The following is a 14,825-nucleotide window of genomic DNA, read 5'->3' as shown; positions in this document are numbered from 1 at the left end:
TAATAGTTGAGCTATCCAAAGGAAATAAGAAAGAATATCAAAGCCTATGGTGAGTGCCCAAGTCTCAAGCACCTCTGAAGACCTTTATGGAAGTGCCCCGCATGTGCTACACCAGTTGTTGTGGCTACTTCTTGGCTGCCAATTTTCTACATTGAGTATTTTTTTTATTGCTTGTTCCAATTACCTTACCCCACAGATACGAAGCACCTATTTGGGAGAGCAGTTAAACCCACTGACAAAGCTGCATGAGGGCTATACATTACACAGCTCCGCTGTGCTGTTGGCACACCTGCCCCAGGAACAGCTCAGAAGCAACTCATTTTGCACCAGTTTTACTCTCCTGTCAGACATGTCTTGTGGCAGTGTTCCTCCCAAACCATTGCCATTAACCATTTATTTCTTCTAATACATATTCTTGTATTACTGCAGGGGTGAAGTGAAAAATAGCTACAGCATCAGATCATACTCTGACTTACGAGAAAGGAAATTTGAACAAAACAGGTGTTTTTATAGTTCAGGTTGATCAGACTAATAAAATTGATAAGAAATTGTGCTAATTTCCTCTTCATGCAACTGAACTGAAATTGTTTCTGAATAGTCTCTATAAACACATCTCATCTATCACTGGTTTTGGTAATGCTTTCTAAGAAAAAAATATAACATGTACAGAAAAATAACAAACATTCACAAACTAAAACATTTAAACTGACCTAAAAAAGTCTGATTAAGCATTCAGTCTTTCAAGTGATTCAACAATCCTGTAGGAAATAGATCTATGTTCACAAAATATAATGTTTTGTTTCAAAGACATGTCATGCATCGCTGCATATACTGAAAACATGAAATTTGTGGATCTTAATAGCCAGTCACATACACACACACACACGGGGTACTTCAAAATAAACAGCACTCATTTGAATAAAAAATACACTTCCAACAACAGATTTTCTCTATTAAATCCATGTTTATTGCTTAAGTTTTATCACAGTGGAGATTAAATTACGCTTAATCATCCGGTCAGTGCTTTTGTACCTTCTTCAATACCAAAAAAACATTTAAACCAAGTCATTCATACACTCGAAGTCTTATTACCATCCCACCATTCATCGCCTCTGTGTGCTCCTTTAGTTGCCACAAACTGTAAGATTGTAAAAAGGTATAGCTAATAGACCTATTTGTAACACCATTTTCTTCAAGTATTCAGAAAGCAGTACACGTAGCCGTACTGCATATTAGAAACATATCCGTACGGTTATTTATTGCTATAGGACAGAGGCTCCTGATGGAATGGTAGTGAAATATTGCATCACCGTGTATGAAGATGATCTCAGCGCTCTGTTAGCATCACAACTTTTCCCATGTTAGTGAACAACACTAAGTAAAATGGGTTTCCTTCCTTCCTCTTCCAGGCATGGGATTTCAAACTACAAATAAATAAAGCATACACTCACAACGTGTGTAGTGCAAATTCCAAGTAAACAGAATGACATGGAAATAAACGCATAGTTGCCAGCTCTGGTTCGGCAGGGCCGCGATCATTTATTTTTTTTTTTTATCTTTTTTTTTTTTTTTAACGCCCAGCCTCCCCGCCCTCGGTTCGCACCGCACCGCCGCAGGAGTCCCGTGTCAGCTAGAATGATTGAAAGAGATTGTTGCAGAGAGGGGCCAGCCGGAGCAGGGGGTGGCAGAGACGGCCACCGCAGCCCCCGCGCTCACCGGGCTGGGCTTGGCCTCGTGCCTCCTGCCCGGCCTCGCGCCCCGCGGTCGCAGAAGTGACATTGGCAACTATGGGAAACATGGATTGCGCGGCCCAGACCAAGAGAAGGTAATAGTTTTCCAGATACAACCGTTCGAAGAGAACATCTACAACATTGTGATTCAGAAAAAAAAAACGTAATAGTGATGAGAATTAATAGGAAAGACATTCAAACTTGTAGTGTTTTCCTGTTTGCTTGTTTGTTTCCTAAACCTCACACGGTGGTTTGATTCTGCACTGCTCTGGGCCATTACGAAACATTCTGCGTTAAGCACAGGGTAGATTTTTTTTTTGGTTTCATTTTTCTTAATTACGCATATCTACTTCCCACACAGCCATATTTTAAACTGAAATAAAACTCCCTAATATTTTCATGGCATAAATTACATATGCAGAGAAAGGCAACAAATACAATTTTGTATAAATTAAGAATTAAGACTTATCGTAGGCTTGCTCAGTACCCTGTTCTCTGAAGTACTGGTAGTGAGCAGGAGAGTCATGCAGCTTATCAGAAAAGATAGTACACATCTTTACCATTTTTCTTCAGTGCTCATTTTAAGATTTTTTTTTTTTATATCTGTGTTCTCATTCTGCAACTTACTATTTCTTGCAAAAGCATTGGGATTTTTTTTAAAACAGCTTTCTTATACACACTGAGCCTTCAACAAATGAAACACAGCTAGCACTAAGTTCTCTCAGCTAAAAGATGGATATATTAAAATAAAAAAATAAAAGGATAAAACTCTGCAAATAAAAAGAAACCTTTCCTCATTTGGGACACATTTAGCTTTTAAAAACTGAAAATTCATAAATACGATCATCATATAACTTTAGAGAATTAAGGCTTCTAAAAACTTCAGTGCCAAAATAACCTCTCTGCATCAGTATTAAGAATAAAGTATCTTCTATTTTCGGTTGTGCTTGCTTTTCTTTCATTTTTAAAAAAAGACTTTCCTTAGTTCCATAGAATTTTGTCACGTAATATTACATACTGTAGGGGAGTGTTAGAACTGCTTATTGACATTTTAAGTAGTTGTTAGACTAAGTTACAGCGATAAAATTTGATTACTGATCTGATTCATTACTATTTTACATGGGGTGGTTGGCTCATTTCACCTTTTTTTCGTGTTTCATGTGGCCGTTTCTTCTATACTTGCCATTGGGTATCCCGTTCTGGTAATGTCCATTAACAGTGCTATGTTCATCATTTGACCAAAGATGTTTGCTTTTTTTGCGGATAAATTTTGTTAGCCTGGCCAGAACATAATAAAATAAGGCAGCACCCACTAGAACAACAAAGGCAATATCCAGTAAGAAATACTGATAGAAAGAGATGCTGTAAACAGCGGCACGTAGATGTTGCGCTCCGTTGTGACGGAGGATATAGTTAATCCAGTACACAGTCCGGTTAACGGGATGACCGGGTTGGTCTTTGTGAATTTCAGACAGCCTCTGGGCCCGTTGCCTGTAGCTGTGTGAAAGAAACAAAGAAAATGGGACAAGGTAAAAAGCACAGCCAGCACTCCGAGCAATGCAAGCCTGTAAACACGTAAATATACTCTAGAGGCCAAAGCACGTCGTTTACTGCGGAACTCTCACAACAACCCACGCAAGGGATGACCTCTCTGCATCAGTCTTTACAGCTCATTGACAAAGAATTACTAAAAACACAGACCCATGGATGAGCCAGGTTGAAATCCACCCTTCAGCACCAGGCCTGTAGCAGTGATGAAGAACCGAACTGACCTGCTGACAGATGGGAATCCTATCTGATCTCAGATGAACATATTTGCCCTTCCCACTCCAAGTGGCAACATACCCTAACACGCTGCTCCCTCACACTATTGTGCAACTGTATTAATAGGGAAACAGAACAAAGTGAGAATCTTGGCTTGGGTCTACAATTCCTCTTAGGTCTTGAGTTCAGCCTAAAACTGATTGTTCATGATGAGCTGCCCCTGGAAGCTGATCACATCAAATTCCTTCCCTTCCCACTGCTGCAGGGTCGACGGGTTATTTGTGCAGGACTTACCTTTATACTAGGGATAATTATACAAGAAAAAGCCAAAGCAACTGATGCTACCAAGATGACTTCAGCAACTCTCCCCTTCACTGAGATTCTGCTGCTAACGAGCTCATTTTGTACAGATTTCTCCTTTTCCATGGCAAGTGCTGCTTAAAAACTTTGCTCCCATGAGAGCAAGAAACATTGTCTTCACTATACTCTAAAATGTCTATTAATTTAATACAAGAAGCAACCAGCTAAAACATCACTTTTTTAAATCCAGAGATAGACTGTAAATTGACTGTCCTCATACTTTAATATTACTGAGCAAATTGATTTGATGGGATTAAAAATAGTTACAAAACCCAGTTCATGAGCTTGTATTTATTCCACCTGAACGACAGAGTTACAGAAAGGCTGGCGCCCTCATTCATAATAATTTGTTGCAATGACAGTGTTCCAACAAATGGCCCCCATGACCCCAACACATATATTACTGGCCAGAAGACAAAGAATTTTGGGGTTTGGTTTTGTCTTTTTTTTTTTTTTTTTTTTTTTTTTTTTAAAGTCATGGGACTTTAGAACAGTCACTTTTTTTAGTACCTCCACATTTTCAGCTACAAACCAAACACATGACCTGACAATCATACAGGTGTATTTTCCCACAAGCTCCCCTAGGGAGCATAACAGATTTAAATACATTATTGTGGTGTAAATCAAGACACAAAAAGAGGTGTTGGTCTACAACAAGAAGCTAGTCAGGCCAGGTGTGTTTCTATAACCTTGCTGTCCTTCCCATGGCATCTGTCACAACGACAGAAAAGCAAGACAATTGAGTTTTGGTATGCTGATCAGTGAGCTTGGCATCTATACAGGAACACGTTCAGTTGAGTAATCTTGTGAAACGGGGACATCTATCCGAAGACTTGCCCCAGCTGTACACACAATTAAGTCCCAGCACAAACTTTTCCCCTTGCGTGAAGGCTCTGCATATACATATCTAACCCATAACAGTAACTTACGACAAAAGCAAGAAACAATCACTCATTCCATACCTGGGATCATTAATAACTTTTACTAGTGCTTCATACAATTCACTCTCAGTGACAGTCTTCCAGTTCAACAATATTCCCATGCCTTTGGCCTGTACTCGGGTCATAGTATCGTAATGGTCTCCAAAAAGGGGAATTCCCACCACCGGGACCCCATGGTACATGGTTTCAAAAATGCTGTTCAAACCGCCATGACTAAGAAAAGCTTTAATGTTAGGGTGACCTGAAAATAGAAGAGGCATGAAGACAAAAAGAAACTTTTACATCTCCTTAAGGTAAAGTTATCGAAGCAAATGGTACAACACATTTATCACTGGGTTCCTATGACTCCAATTCGGGAAAGTAGAATGAATCCAATTTGTTCTGAAGTTCCCCTCCACTTAAACTCACTCTGCAGAAATTTTGCATGCATTAGATTATATCCTTATATACAAATCGAGACAAAATGGCCAAGGCAAAAAAACAAAACTCTCATGTATACAAGTTGTGTGAAATTATTAATGGATTAACTAATACACTGTCTACTCCTGAGTAACTGCAGTTGGTGACTACAACTGTTATTTACCTATTTAGCATTACAAATGAACCAGGGAGAGAGCATTTTTCCTCATTGTTCATATGAAATACAAGCTATTTAATGACGGGACGACTCATGTTGCATTCTCTCTAAAGCTTCACATGCCTTACTTCAGGCTAGCAAGATATGACAACAATGACAGCAATATACTACTGCTACTTTGCAATGGAAAAATGAGACTGCCTCAGAGCAATTTAGTAACCAAAACAAATCTACCTGGTTTAGAAGTCATTTGCCTAATCACTACATGATGATAAATACTCTGGTTGACATGCACGTACACTGACGCGCACACATTCTTAATGCATTCATCAGCACTCATCGTAGTACAGGAGTTATTTTGCAAACACAAATAGGCGTCCCAGAGACAACACTAAGCACTTTGCAGTCCCTGGGATCCAAAATATTCAGCTACATTTCAACACAGGAAGAAGGGAAAGAAAAAGTAAATACATACACTCTAAGAAACTGTACCAAAAGATGAAAGAACATCAAGCTTTAGCTCTGCATCTGAGAACTCAGTATCTCAGGATAGTTAAACAGAGAGGTTATTATCAGCTTGCAACACATTCCAAATTTCTGTTAAAGATTTCATTGGAGAAATATATATATACATATGTATTTCTAATTAATATTAATAATAAACATATATCATTATGTTCAGAGTCTGAAGACTTGTTTTGGTGTGATGGGAACAAATTTTCAATGTCTGGTTTGATGATTCTTCCATGAAGAGACCAATGAAGACCATACCACACTTCTTCATAACCACGAAATCGGTAGTTACAGGCATCAGTTACCTAAAACAGCAGATTCTAGAAAACTCCTACTTATCCTTTATGATTATTTTTTATTTTTAACCGCACAGATTGCATACAAGATTTTGCATAGCAAATGTTCCTATTATTAAGCTAAATAGGCTTTGGAATAACTATGCTTTTCTACTCAATTGACCAAAGAAAAAAACATGGAGGTGATACCAGGTAAAAAGAAGTACCATCAGAAAGATGTTTCATTTCATCATCTTGTGTGAATTCTGTATTCTTGCTCTGTGACTTGTATCACAATGACTGCTAATCAGTAGAATGTTGCTGGTTGTTGGAAGAGCAAACTGAACTTGAGTGAGAATAATCAAAGTATCATTGTTACAGATACTCACCGAGAAGGTCGTTTTGTGGTAACCATTCTATAAGCTTTGTATTGTTGCCTAGATTCCTTGGTTTGTTTCCTGAAAACCTAAAATAAAATCAAATTGAAGCTAAGTTATCAAAACCTCAAAAATTGATAAACTCTAAGCAGAGAATCAAACTAAATGATCCATGAGAGCCGAGCACATTTCTAGTTACACAGAGATACCATTTATTTACCATTAAAAGAAAATAGCCTCAACCAAAATACTTTATAATTAATAACTAGAAAATGTTTTTTCATCATTCCATTTCCTTACAGCCTAGTTCAAAATTCAATGTTTTCTATTTACATTATGGCAATGCAGTTATTTCTAAAAATGTATACAACTTACCATGGTGACTGACAGAAGGTTTTATAACCTCTCTGTGGCTCCAAGTTCGTTACTTTACTGAAAACACCGATTAGCACTACATAACTCCACTGAGAACATCCCATCAGCACAAAAATAATAAGCCCTATTATCATTAACACAAGGCACTCCCTTTCAGTTAGCCTGTTCCTTACAGCTTTTAAGAACTGACACCATCTCATTTTAAGAGAAATTAATACTACATGGAAAGGAAAGGGTGATAGCTCAGTTTATGAGGCGAGAAGCTATTGGTAAAAAAGTTGAGATTAGACTGTAAGGTGCATTTCTGTTACTTGCCCACCTGCCTGAAATCTAATGGAAATGTCTTGGTCACCTGAGGTTTTTGGAAGCTTTATGAACAGAATACATCCTCAAACTGATTTATACATCATATACAGTTTATATGTAAATTAAACACGTTCTAAACAAAATAAAGAGGGGGAAATAAGCTAACAGTGACTAGAGAATTTCTTAGTTTGACAGCTCCATCAGAAGACCTAAAAACACTCCTGGTTATTAGACAGCATTAGAACTGTAGCTTCATAGAGAATCACCTACAAATTCCCAATTACTTGAACCATATAGAATATATAAGCTATTTAGAAAGACACGTTAAAAAAAAGGCAAATTCCCGACCTTATATAAAAGCAAATAAGCCACATTACTGGTTTTGGCTCTAACTAGTATCACATAAGCAGAAGAATATAAAGAACTGCAAAGATTCCCTTGATTTGGCATCCTGACTTAAGAGTTACAAACAGTACCACCTTTCCTATTCTCAGGAATGCCTAGTACAAAAACCACCTGCTTCCAACACAGATCATAGGTGAACAATCTGAAGAGCAGAAAAAAATCTGAGTAAAATTGGACTAAATTTCATATTTAGGTGTCTAACTGTGGATCTCAAATTCCCATAGATCTGACAGAAAGCCACTCGCTCAGCTCTCCCAAAGGGCACGTCTTGCACCTAGTCCCAGAGACATCTTCCCATCGCCTGAATCATGCTGGAAAGAAAGAGAGTTAAGTTTCTTTATCCAAAAAAGCCCCTTAACAGATAATAGATGATAAAAACAGAAGAAGAAATGGGAGAAGTGGGGGAAAAATGTTGCATAGACTGCTAATACAACTCTGAAAGTTCAGCAAGAACAGCATTGACCTGATGAAGTGTTACTTGGAAGCCAATGGCTCACATGTATTCCTCCGAATTACACTTCAGAGAATTACACATCCAGAGAGTGATGCTGCACATGAAACAAAGCTGGCTAAGGACAGTTGATACTGCATTTTTACAGTAACTTTAAGGAGCTGCTCAAGTTTTTACAGCCAAAAAATCTTACTGATTCTTACTTCTGCACATTTTTCTTCCTCTGATTCCTCGCAGAGAAAGACAAATAAAAGGAGCAATATTGAAAGTCCCTGTTTTCAGAGGATAGGGGGGAAGAAACGAAAGCAGGAAGGTTGGCAGGGGGAGCAAGCCTTGAATCCTTCCTTCCTAAGATTGTATCAGCAGAATGTCATTCTCACTCCCTACAGGGATTTCTTTATCACAAGTGATGAGAGCATGTCACAAATGTTATAACCTCAGAAACTCTTTTTGCTCTCCCTAGTCCTTCCAGGATATGAACTCAGCACAGGCGTATATAACCTATGCCTTATCCTGCCACGAAATCGTTGCTCTTGCTTGTTACCAGGGGAATACAGCATTTCCATATAGACTATCTTTCAAAAGAGTCAGGTCCTCTGTGCCACCCAGACTGCCTGCATTTCAGATTCTGCCTTAGATGCGACTCTAAAGATGGCACAATAGGAAGTGACTGTGCTTCAAATTACCCCAAATACATCTGTCATCACACTTACCTCCAAATAACTCTCTGAGGCAGTCTTCCCAGTGCAAGTGCTAACTTATTTGCTATGTCTTCTGACAGATATTTCACTCCAGCTCCGAATGAAACGAGGACAAAGCCATTTTCATTAGCACCATTCACCCATGCCTGGAGATCCTGTTAAAGCAAAATTTGCATTGAGCACTGTAGAAGCACAGGTGTTTACCAGCTAAATAAATAGAAACAGATTAAGCAAGCATTGCTTAGCACAACCATTTGCTGGTCCCTGGTTACTTCGTAAGGCAAGTTTCAGAAGTAAAATGTTTTGGAAATTACAAAGTACAATGACTCAGAATACAAGGTATGGGCTATGAACACCAAAATTCTGCCAGGTTTGTTTTAGCTTCCATATTAACAACTAACGCCCTGAGACAATTTCTTTTCAGTTGACACACAAATAATAAAAGAAAAAGAAAAGAAAAAGAAATAACTCTGCGTTTTAACCCAGCAAAATATAAATAGATCTTGTAGTATCAGCCTGGTTGCAAAACACAGTAAAAACACAAAGTCAGGGACTCAATTGGTTGACCTCTGTCCCTAAAGACAGCGAGAGGTTATTTTTTATTTGACTTATAGAAAAATAATAGAAGACGACAGAACCCAGAGCCTTCAAAAGGCACCTGCAGGCATCACGGTGCTCCAGCCCCTGGCCTGAAGAGAGGAAAAGCAAGTGAGGGAGGACTGCAGCAGTGTTGGTGCCAGCCTTCTGGGTGATGGATGGATCCCAGGGAGCGCCGTCACCTCCACCCACACATCAGCGAGTTACAACGCCCACCTCCAAGCGACCTTGGTCACCGCAGAAATTACAGGTGAAATTTCCCCTGGGCTTGAAGCAACCAACAAGCCATAAAGGTAGCCTGAGCCTCGCTGGCACAAGACACTTCAGGGCTGGTACGCTTACCCACAATCCAGCCCAAATCCTGCCGGGCCCGGGGTTTTGCTGCATTGAAACCATGCTGCGCCGGGCCAGACGCAGGTAATTCACCCGCAGCCACTGCTTCAGGCAAGCACAGTTAAGTTACAAAGGAGACAGCAAAATCTGAACCCTGGGGCTGACTTTGTGGAAGCAGGGTTTATGTAACTGATGAAAATGCAAGCCAGCAGATGCGAGTACCTAACACCACTGGGATGGCAGAGCTCTGCAGAGTAAGAGGAAAAACCGTCTTAGTGGAGTAGATGCAGCAGAGCTGCAAGCTAAACAAGTCTCCAACACCAGAACAATGTCATTTCAGGAAAAAAAAAAAAAAAAGGCAAAAAAAAGGTCCGGTGTACCCTTGGTTTGTCAAAACCAATTAAATTTCTATTTCTAATACAACTGTTCACAGTGGAAACTAAAAAAAACTATACCACTGACCTACAGACATGTCAGTCTCCAAAGGATATCTTATTTTCCCCAGGATATGGTTTAATCCTAGTCTCATCCAAACTAAACATAAGCCTACTCAGCACCAGAAGAGCAATAGGAAATGAGTAAAAGGAAAACTAAGCACTGGGTTCACAATGTGCCAGTAATGGTTCACTCTTGTCCCAGTAATAAAGAGTGGGCCAGACAGTAACAGGGCAGCGCTGCACTGTTGTACCTGGGTGCAAAACCCCAAAAACCAGCAGGCGCAACAACGAGCTGCACATCAGGCTGGGATCGTGCAGTGAAAAAAGGGATTTCCATTTTCTCTAGACTCCATGCTTCTTCGTTTTTCTTCATCCTCTTCCAGTGCCCTTTCTTTTCTATTTTTTTTCCTTTGTCTGCAGAGGGAGGGGGAAGAAGGGAAAGCAGAGGGAGGGAAGTGTCTGTGACCTGCCTGGAAGCTGAATCATTTATTATTGGCTACACTTCTGGCACAGAAGTTTCCAACCGGTTTTGTGATTTAAAGTTTGTCCTTGAATTTTACTTAAGGACCTAAGGCATGCTCCAAATGTAATTATATTATAGTCGCGTAGCGGTTCAACTACTTACATCTTGAGCTATTTCCTATCTCTTCTTTAAAGCTAAAAAAAAAAATCCACTTTGGGGGCTCCAAGATAAACTTTTCTAAAAAGCAATTGCCTACTATGCTCTAAAAGACCTATCTGTGCCTGTCTGTAATATTTCATCAAGTTATATTCCAGGAGCTGAAGTCACCTATTACGAGGTGGACTTTTTTAGGCTCGCTTGTCTCCCAGCCCCTGCGTACCCTGCACTCCCTTTGCTAGGCAGGTTGCAATTTATTTCCTAGGATGTGCTTTCAGTACGACTAATCTTTTGAGCTGGAGCTCCTTGTGGCATTGAAAATATAAGACAAAATACATATCAGATCTGCTGATAAGCTCCCCAGCTACTATCAGCTTAAATTTAAACCAGGTCCCTCCTTTGGAAGACAGCAATGCACACACAAAGCCCGCATAAATTCGCTGTGACGATGCATTGCAAGCCCCTGGGTCTTGTAAAGCCCTAAAACCTGGCGTTCCCTGGCACCACAGAAGTGCCCCACAGCATGCCAAAGATAATCTCGGTGTTTCTGAAGGTGTGGAGTTCTGCCTGGGATGGGTGATGAGCCCGCAGGGAGCTGGCAGACGAAGGTTAGCAGAGCAGCACAGGCTGCAGGGTGTGTGAGGAAGAAGCGTGAGGTTTGCTTCAGACAACTGGAAGGAGCCTCTAGAGGTTCCCTGGTCTTCACAGGGGACTTAACACACCGATACCTGCTGAAACCTGGAGGTAACTCCTGTGCCTTGCTGCCAACTTCCTGACAGGCTCAAAAAGCCAGTGAGGGGAGACACTCCATCAGACCTCATCCTTACAGACAAGGAGGAACTGGACAGGAGCGTGAAGGTCAGGGCAGCCTCGGCTGCTGTGACCGTGAGATGGAGTTAGCTGTTCAGGACGCTGAGAGCACAAGGAAGGCAATAGCAGGATCTCCTGGACTTCAAGAGAGCCAGCTTTGGTCTCTTCAGGAAGATGCTTGGTAAAAAAAAAAAAAAAAAAAGTGAGATAAAGCCCTGGAGAGAAGAGGGGTTCAGGAGAACTGGTTGATAGCCAAGCATCACCCCTTCCAAGCACAAGAGCAGCTGGAAATGTGTTTGCTTTAAAAAGACAAAAACTCAGCACCCAGCACTACTGCTCAAGTATTTCTCACGCAGCATCAGAAATTCCTATAATTACTTACGCTTGGTCAGACATGGGGTTTCTACTAGGGATCGGCTCGTTCCAGCTCGGATAAGGCTCCCGCCCCTGCCCCTTTGTGCCTACCTGGGAATTGCAGGAGACTTCACAACCCTGTGATCCACTCACAGAATGACAAATTACATGTCGTTACGCATACAGCCAGGACATTTCCTTGTAATGGCATTTCTAAAACAGCATTTGAAAAGCCCCGTGCCTGTAGCACAGCTAATAGAATTACAATTCTCAGTACTTAATAAGTACTGAATAATGTAGGAAGAAAAAAAAGAGACTTTACGCCATACTGTGGCATTAGAGTCACCCTACAAACAGGCTTTTGCATTTCATTACTGTGCAACAGCAAGGCAACCTGCTTTATGTTATTATGACTCACTTCACGGCCAAACTTTTGTAACTCTTCCCTTTGAAACACGTCTCTGGTTCAACAGGACATAGCATGCAATAAATGTATAAACATTACGAAAACAGTCTTTCCACTGAGGAACTTCAAATCTTGACAGGCGAGACAAGAACCTGCCATCGGGCTCCAACAAACAAGTGTTTGCTGTCTTCGGTAAGATTATAGAAATTAACAGGATGAATTGGCTCGTTTTGTGCGAATTGCAGCTTTTTGAAGGGACAGGTGAGACGGGGTTTGCCGTGCTTTGAGCTGGGCAGGCTCGGACCAACTCGGATCCTCCAGGGATGTCCGTATTCATCGTACTTTGACATCAACTGAAAGGCTCTTCTTTCACTCAGATTTGTTCGAGTTTTCCTTAAGCTTTAATTCATGCTGGTAGCAAGAGGAATTGCTCGTCTGCCTTCTGATACGCAGCCCCTTTCCCAGCTGCCTCCCCAGAGGGGAGCTGGAAATCAGCGCGATGCAGGAGCTGCAGAAAATGAACTGCAGACTTGTCAGAACACGGGTTCTCCTTGCATATATTTGTATAATTTCTGGCAGAGCACAGCATTAATTAAATAGGATCACTAAGCATTGCTAAAACTGCAAGTCAGGATAAAAGGAGGAAATGAAGGATGGGGGAACTGATATCCCCTCCTGGTAAGGCCACCAGAGTCAGTGACCTGAAGGATTCTCTCTCTCTCGGGCTCCTTTAACTTTCTGCAACTATTTCTCCAGGCAGTTTTCACTACGGATTTTCTAAGATAAAGTTCTAGCACAACTGAATCCAAGTGAGTGGTGTTTGTAGATCATTGGTTGCAAAACAAATCTGCATGTCCTGCTACATTAGCCGGGCCGTGGTACAAAGGCTCAGTATTTTCTTCCCCCGTTCTTTGTGTGTCCTACAAGGTATGGAAGCGATACAGCAGATAAAAAGCAGATTCTGATCTTGGCACACGCAAGAGGCCACTCTCAGTACCAGAGCTACACACTTCATTGGTGCAGATACATTCCTAATATTTACTTTATGAAGTATGCAGCAGGAACTGCGATGAAGGATGAGCAGCCCCAAACTTTTGTTTTTCTCTAATCTTGCAAAACCCGAGTCACAGAAGAGAACACAGTGATGCAACAGGACTTCTTTTTGCCTAAAATTTCAACATACCTAGCCGCTCTACTCTGTAGTCACCTTCCTACCTGTTACTGCCTTAGACCACATTAGCCCTAGCGCTCCAACAACAAGAAATCTCCTGCATCAGGGCAGAAACCAGGGAAACCAGCTTGGTGCTCAGCTGGAGAGAAAACACACACTCAGTTAGGTTCCAGTTACTGAGCCTCAAAAAAAACCACTGACTTTCACTAGAAAACAACTGAAATCACCACTCCAACTGGCACTATATGAACTCCCAAAACTGTCTATGAAACTGAAAACTTGCACAGAGATCAAGGCTTACCCAGTATGAACTTGGCTATTTCTTCCTCTAAATCCGCTTACATTTTTGTCCTCCAGCACTCGCTGTCTTCCTGATTCAATTACACACCATACGAAAATTGAGCCAGAATGAGTCATTAGACCCACCTTTGTTTAAGAAAAATAAAGCGTTCCTTGTTGGGGCAGCATTTTACACTTCTCATTTGCAGCGTGGTAGCGACTTCATTTTGCCCAGTTTAAACGACGTTCACATTTGTTGTAAATGCAGCGTGATTTTTTTTTTTTTCAATGCAAGGGAAAGATGATTAATAACTGAAATTACAGCTTCTGAGGTCTAAACCTACCGTAAAGGTCCGGGGCAGGGGGTTATTACATAAAGAGCTGCATTACTGAGCCTTCTTCAACCTTTTCTTCAAACTTCAGCTAACACAGATGCACCTTTGGCTTTTATAATTAATTCAAGCTTTACATACATGTGGTAAGGACAAACTAACTTTTCCAGTGACTGTTGCAGAGTCCTTGCCCATTTTTTTTCTTCAGGTGTAAGTATTTTCCGGTTTTGTTGCGTAGAAGGAAAACCTCTTGCCTCAGTTACTTCACATCCTAGCACCGCCAGCAATTGCAGACATTTCCTTCACTGAGGCTACCCTGCACACTTGAGAAACCAGACACTAAGAAGCACAGACTTTGTTTCCCCCTTTCCAAAATAGGAATCAAAACCTGAACAGCTAAAACCCCAAAACCATGAAGTACCTGACAGCAAGGTCCTCAGAAGAAGGTAGTCAATTCTGGATTGAGCTGCCAAAAACTTAAATCAGGCACTTGTACAACTTCCAGCTAAAGAAAGATTATTTTCTTTTAGTAAAGTTACACAGAAGAGAAGCTGATGTTAATGAATTACCTTAGACACACAGGTGCATTCTGGGGTTCCCCTGAAACTTTATGCAAAGCAGAGCTGAAAAGCCTAAAATCTGGGGAGAGATTCACAAAACCCCCTTGAGTGAGGGAGGTTGTTTGGTTCTCATCCAATTATAACTTTATATA

General features: G+C 40.8%; 1 protein-coding gene across 2 annotated transcripts in view; it reads right to left on the bottom strand.

Annotated features, from left to right (window-relative positions):
* Positions 1–1,538: 1,538 nt before the first annotated feature.
* UGT8 (UDP glycosyltransferase 8) overlaps positions 1,539–14,825 on the bottom strand; it is a 41,311-nt gene continuing 28,024 nt past the window's right edge. For both annotated transcript variants that reach the window (XM_068682126.1, XM_068682127.1), the window contains exons 3-6: positions 8,788–8,930; positions 6,550–6,626; positions 4,817–5,036; positions 1,539–3,227 (exon numbers count right to left, since the gene is read on the bottom strand). In XM_068682126.1, coding sequence (XP_068538227.1) covers positions 2,864–3,227; positions 4,817–5,036; positions 6,550–6,626; positions 8,788–8,930 — 804 coding nt within the window. In that variant the 3' untranslated portion in view covers positions 1,539–2,863. The remainder of the gene's footprint in view (positions 3,228–4,816; positions 5,037–6,549; positions 6,627–8,787; positions 8,931–14,825) is intronic.

Source organism: Anas acuta, chromosome 4 (assembly GCF_963932015.1).
Source record: "Anas acuta chromosome 4, bAnaAcu1.1, whole genome shotgun sequence".
In the NCBI taxonomy this organism is placed as follows: domain Eukaryota; kingdom Metazoa; phylum Chordata; class Aves; order Anseriformes; family Anatidae; genus Anas; species Anas acuta.
Note: the sequence above shows the minus strand (reverse complement) of the source record. Positions and strands in the feature narration are given on the sequence as shown.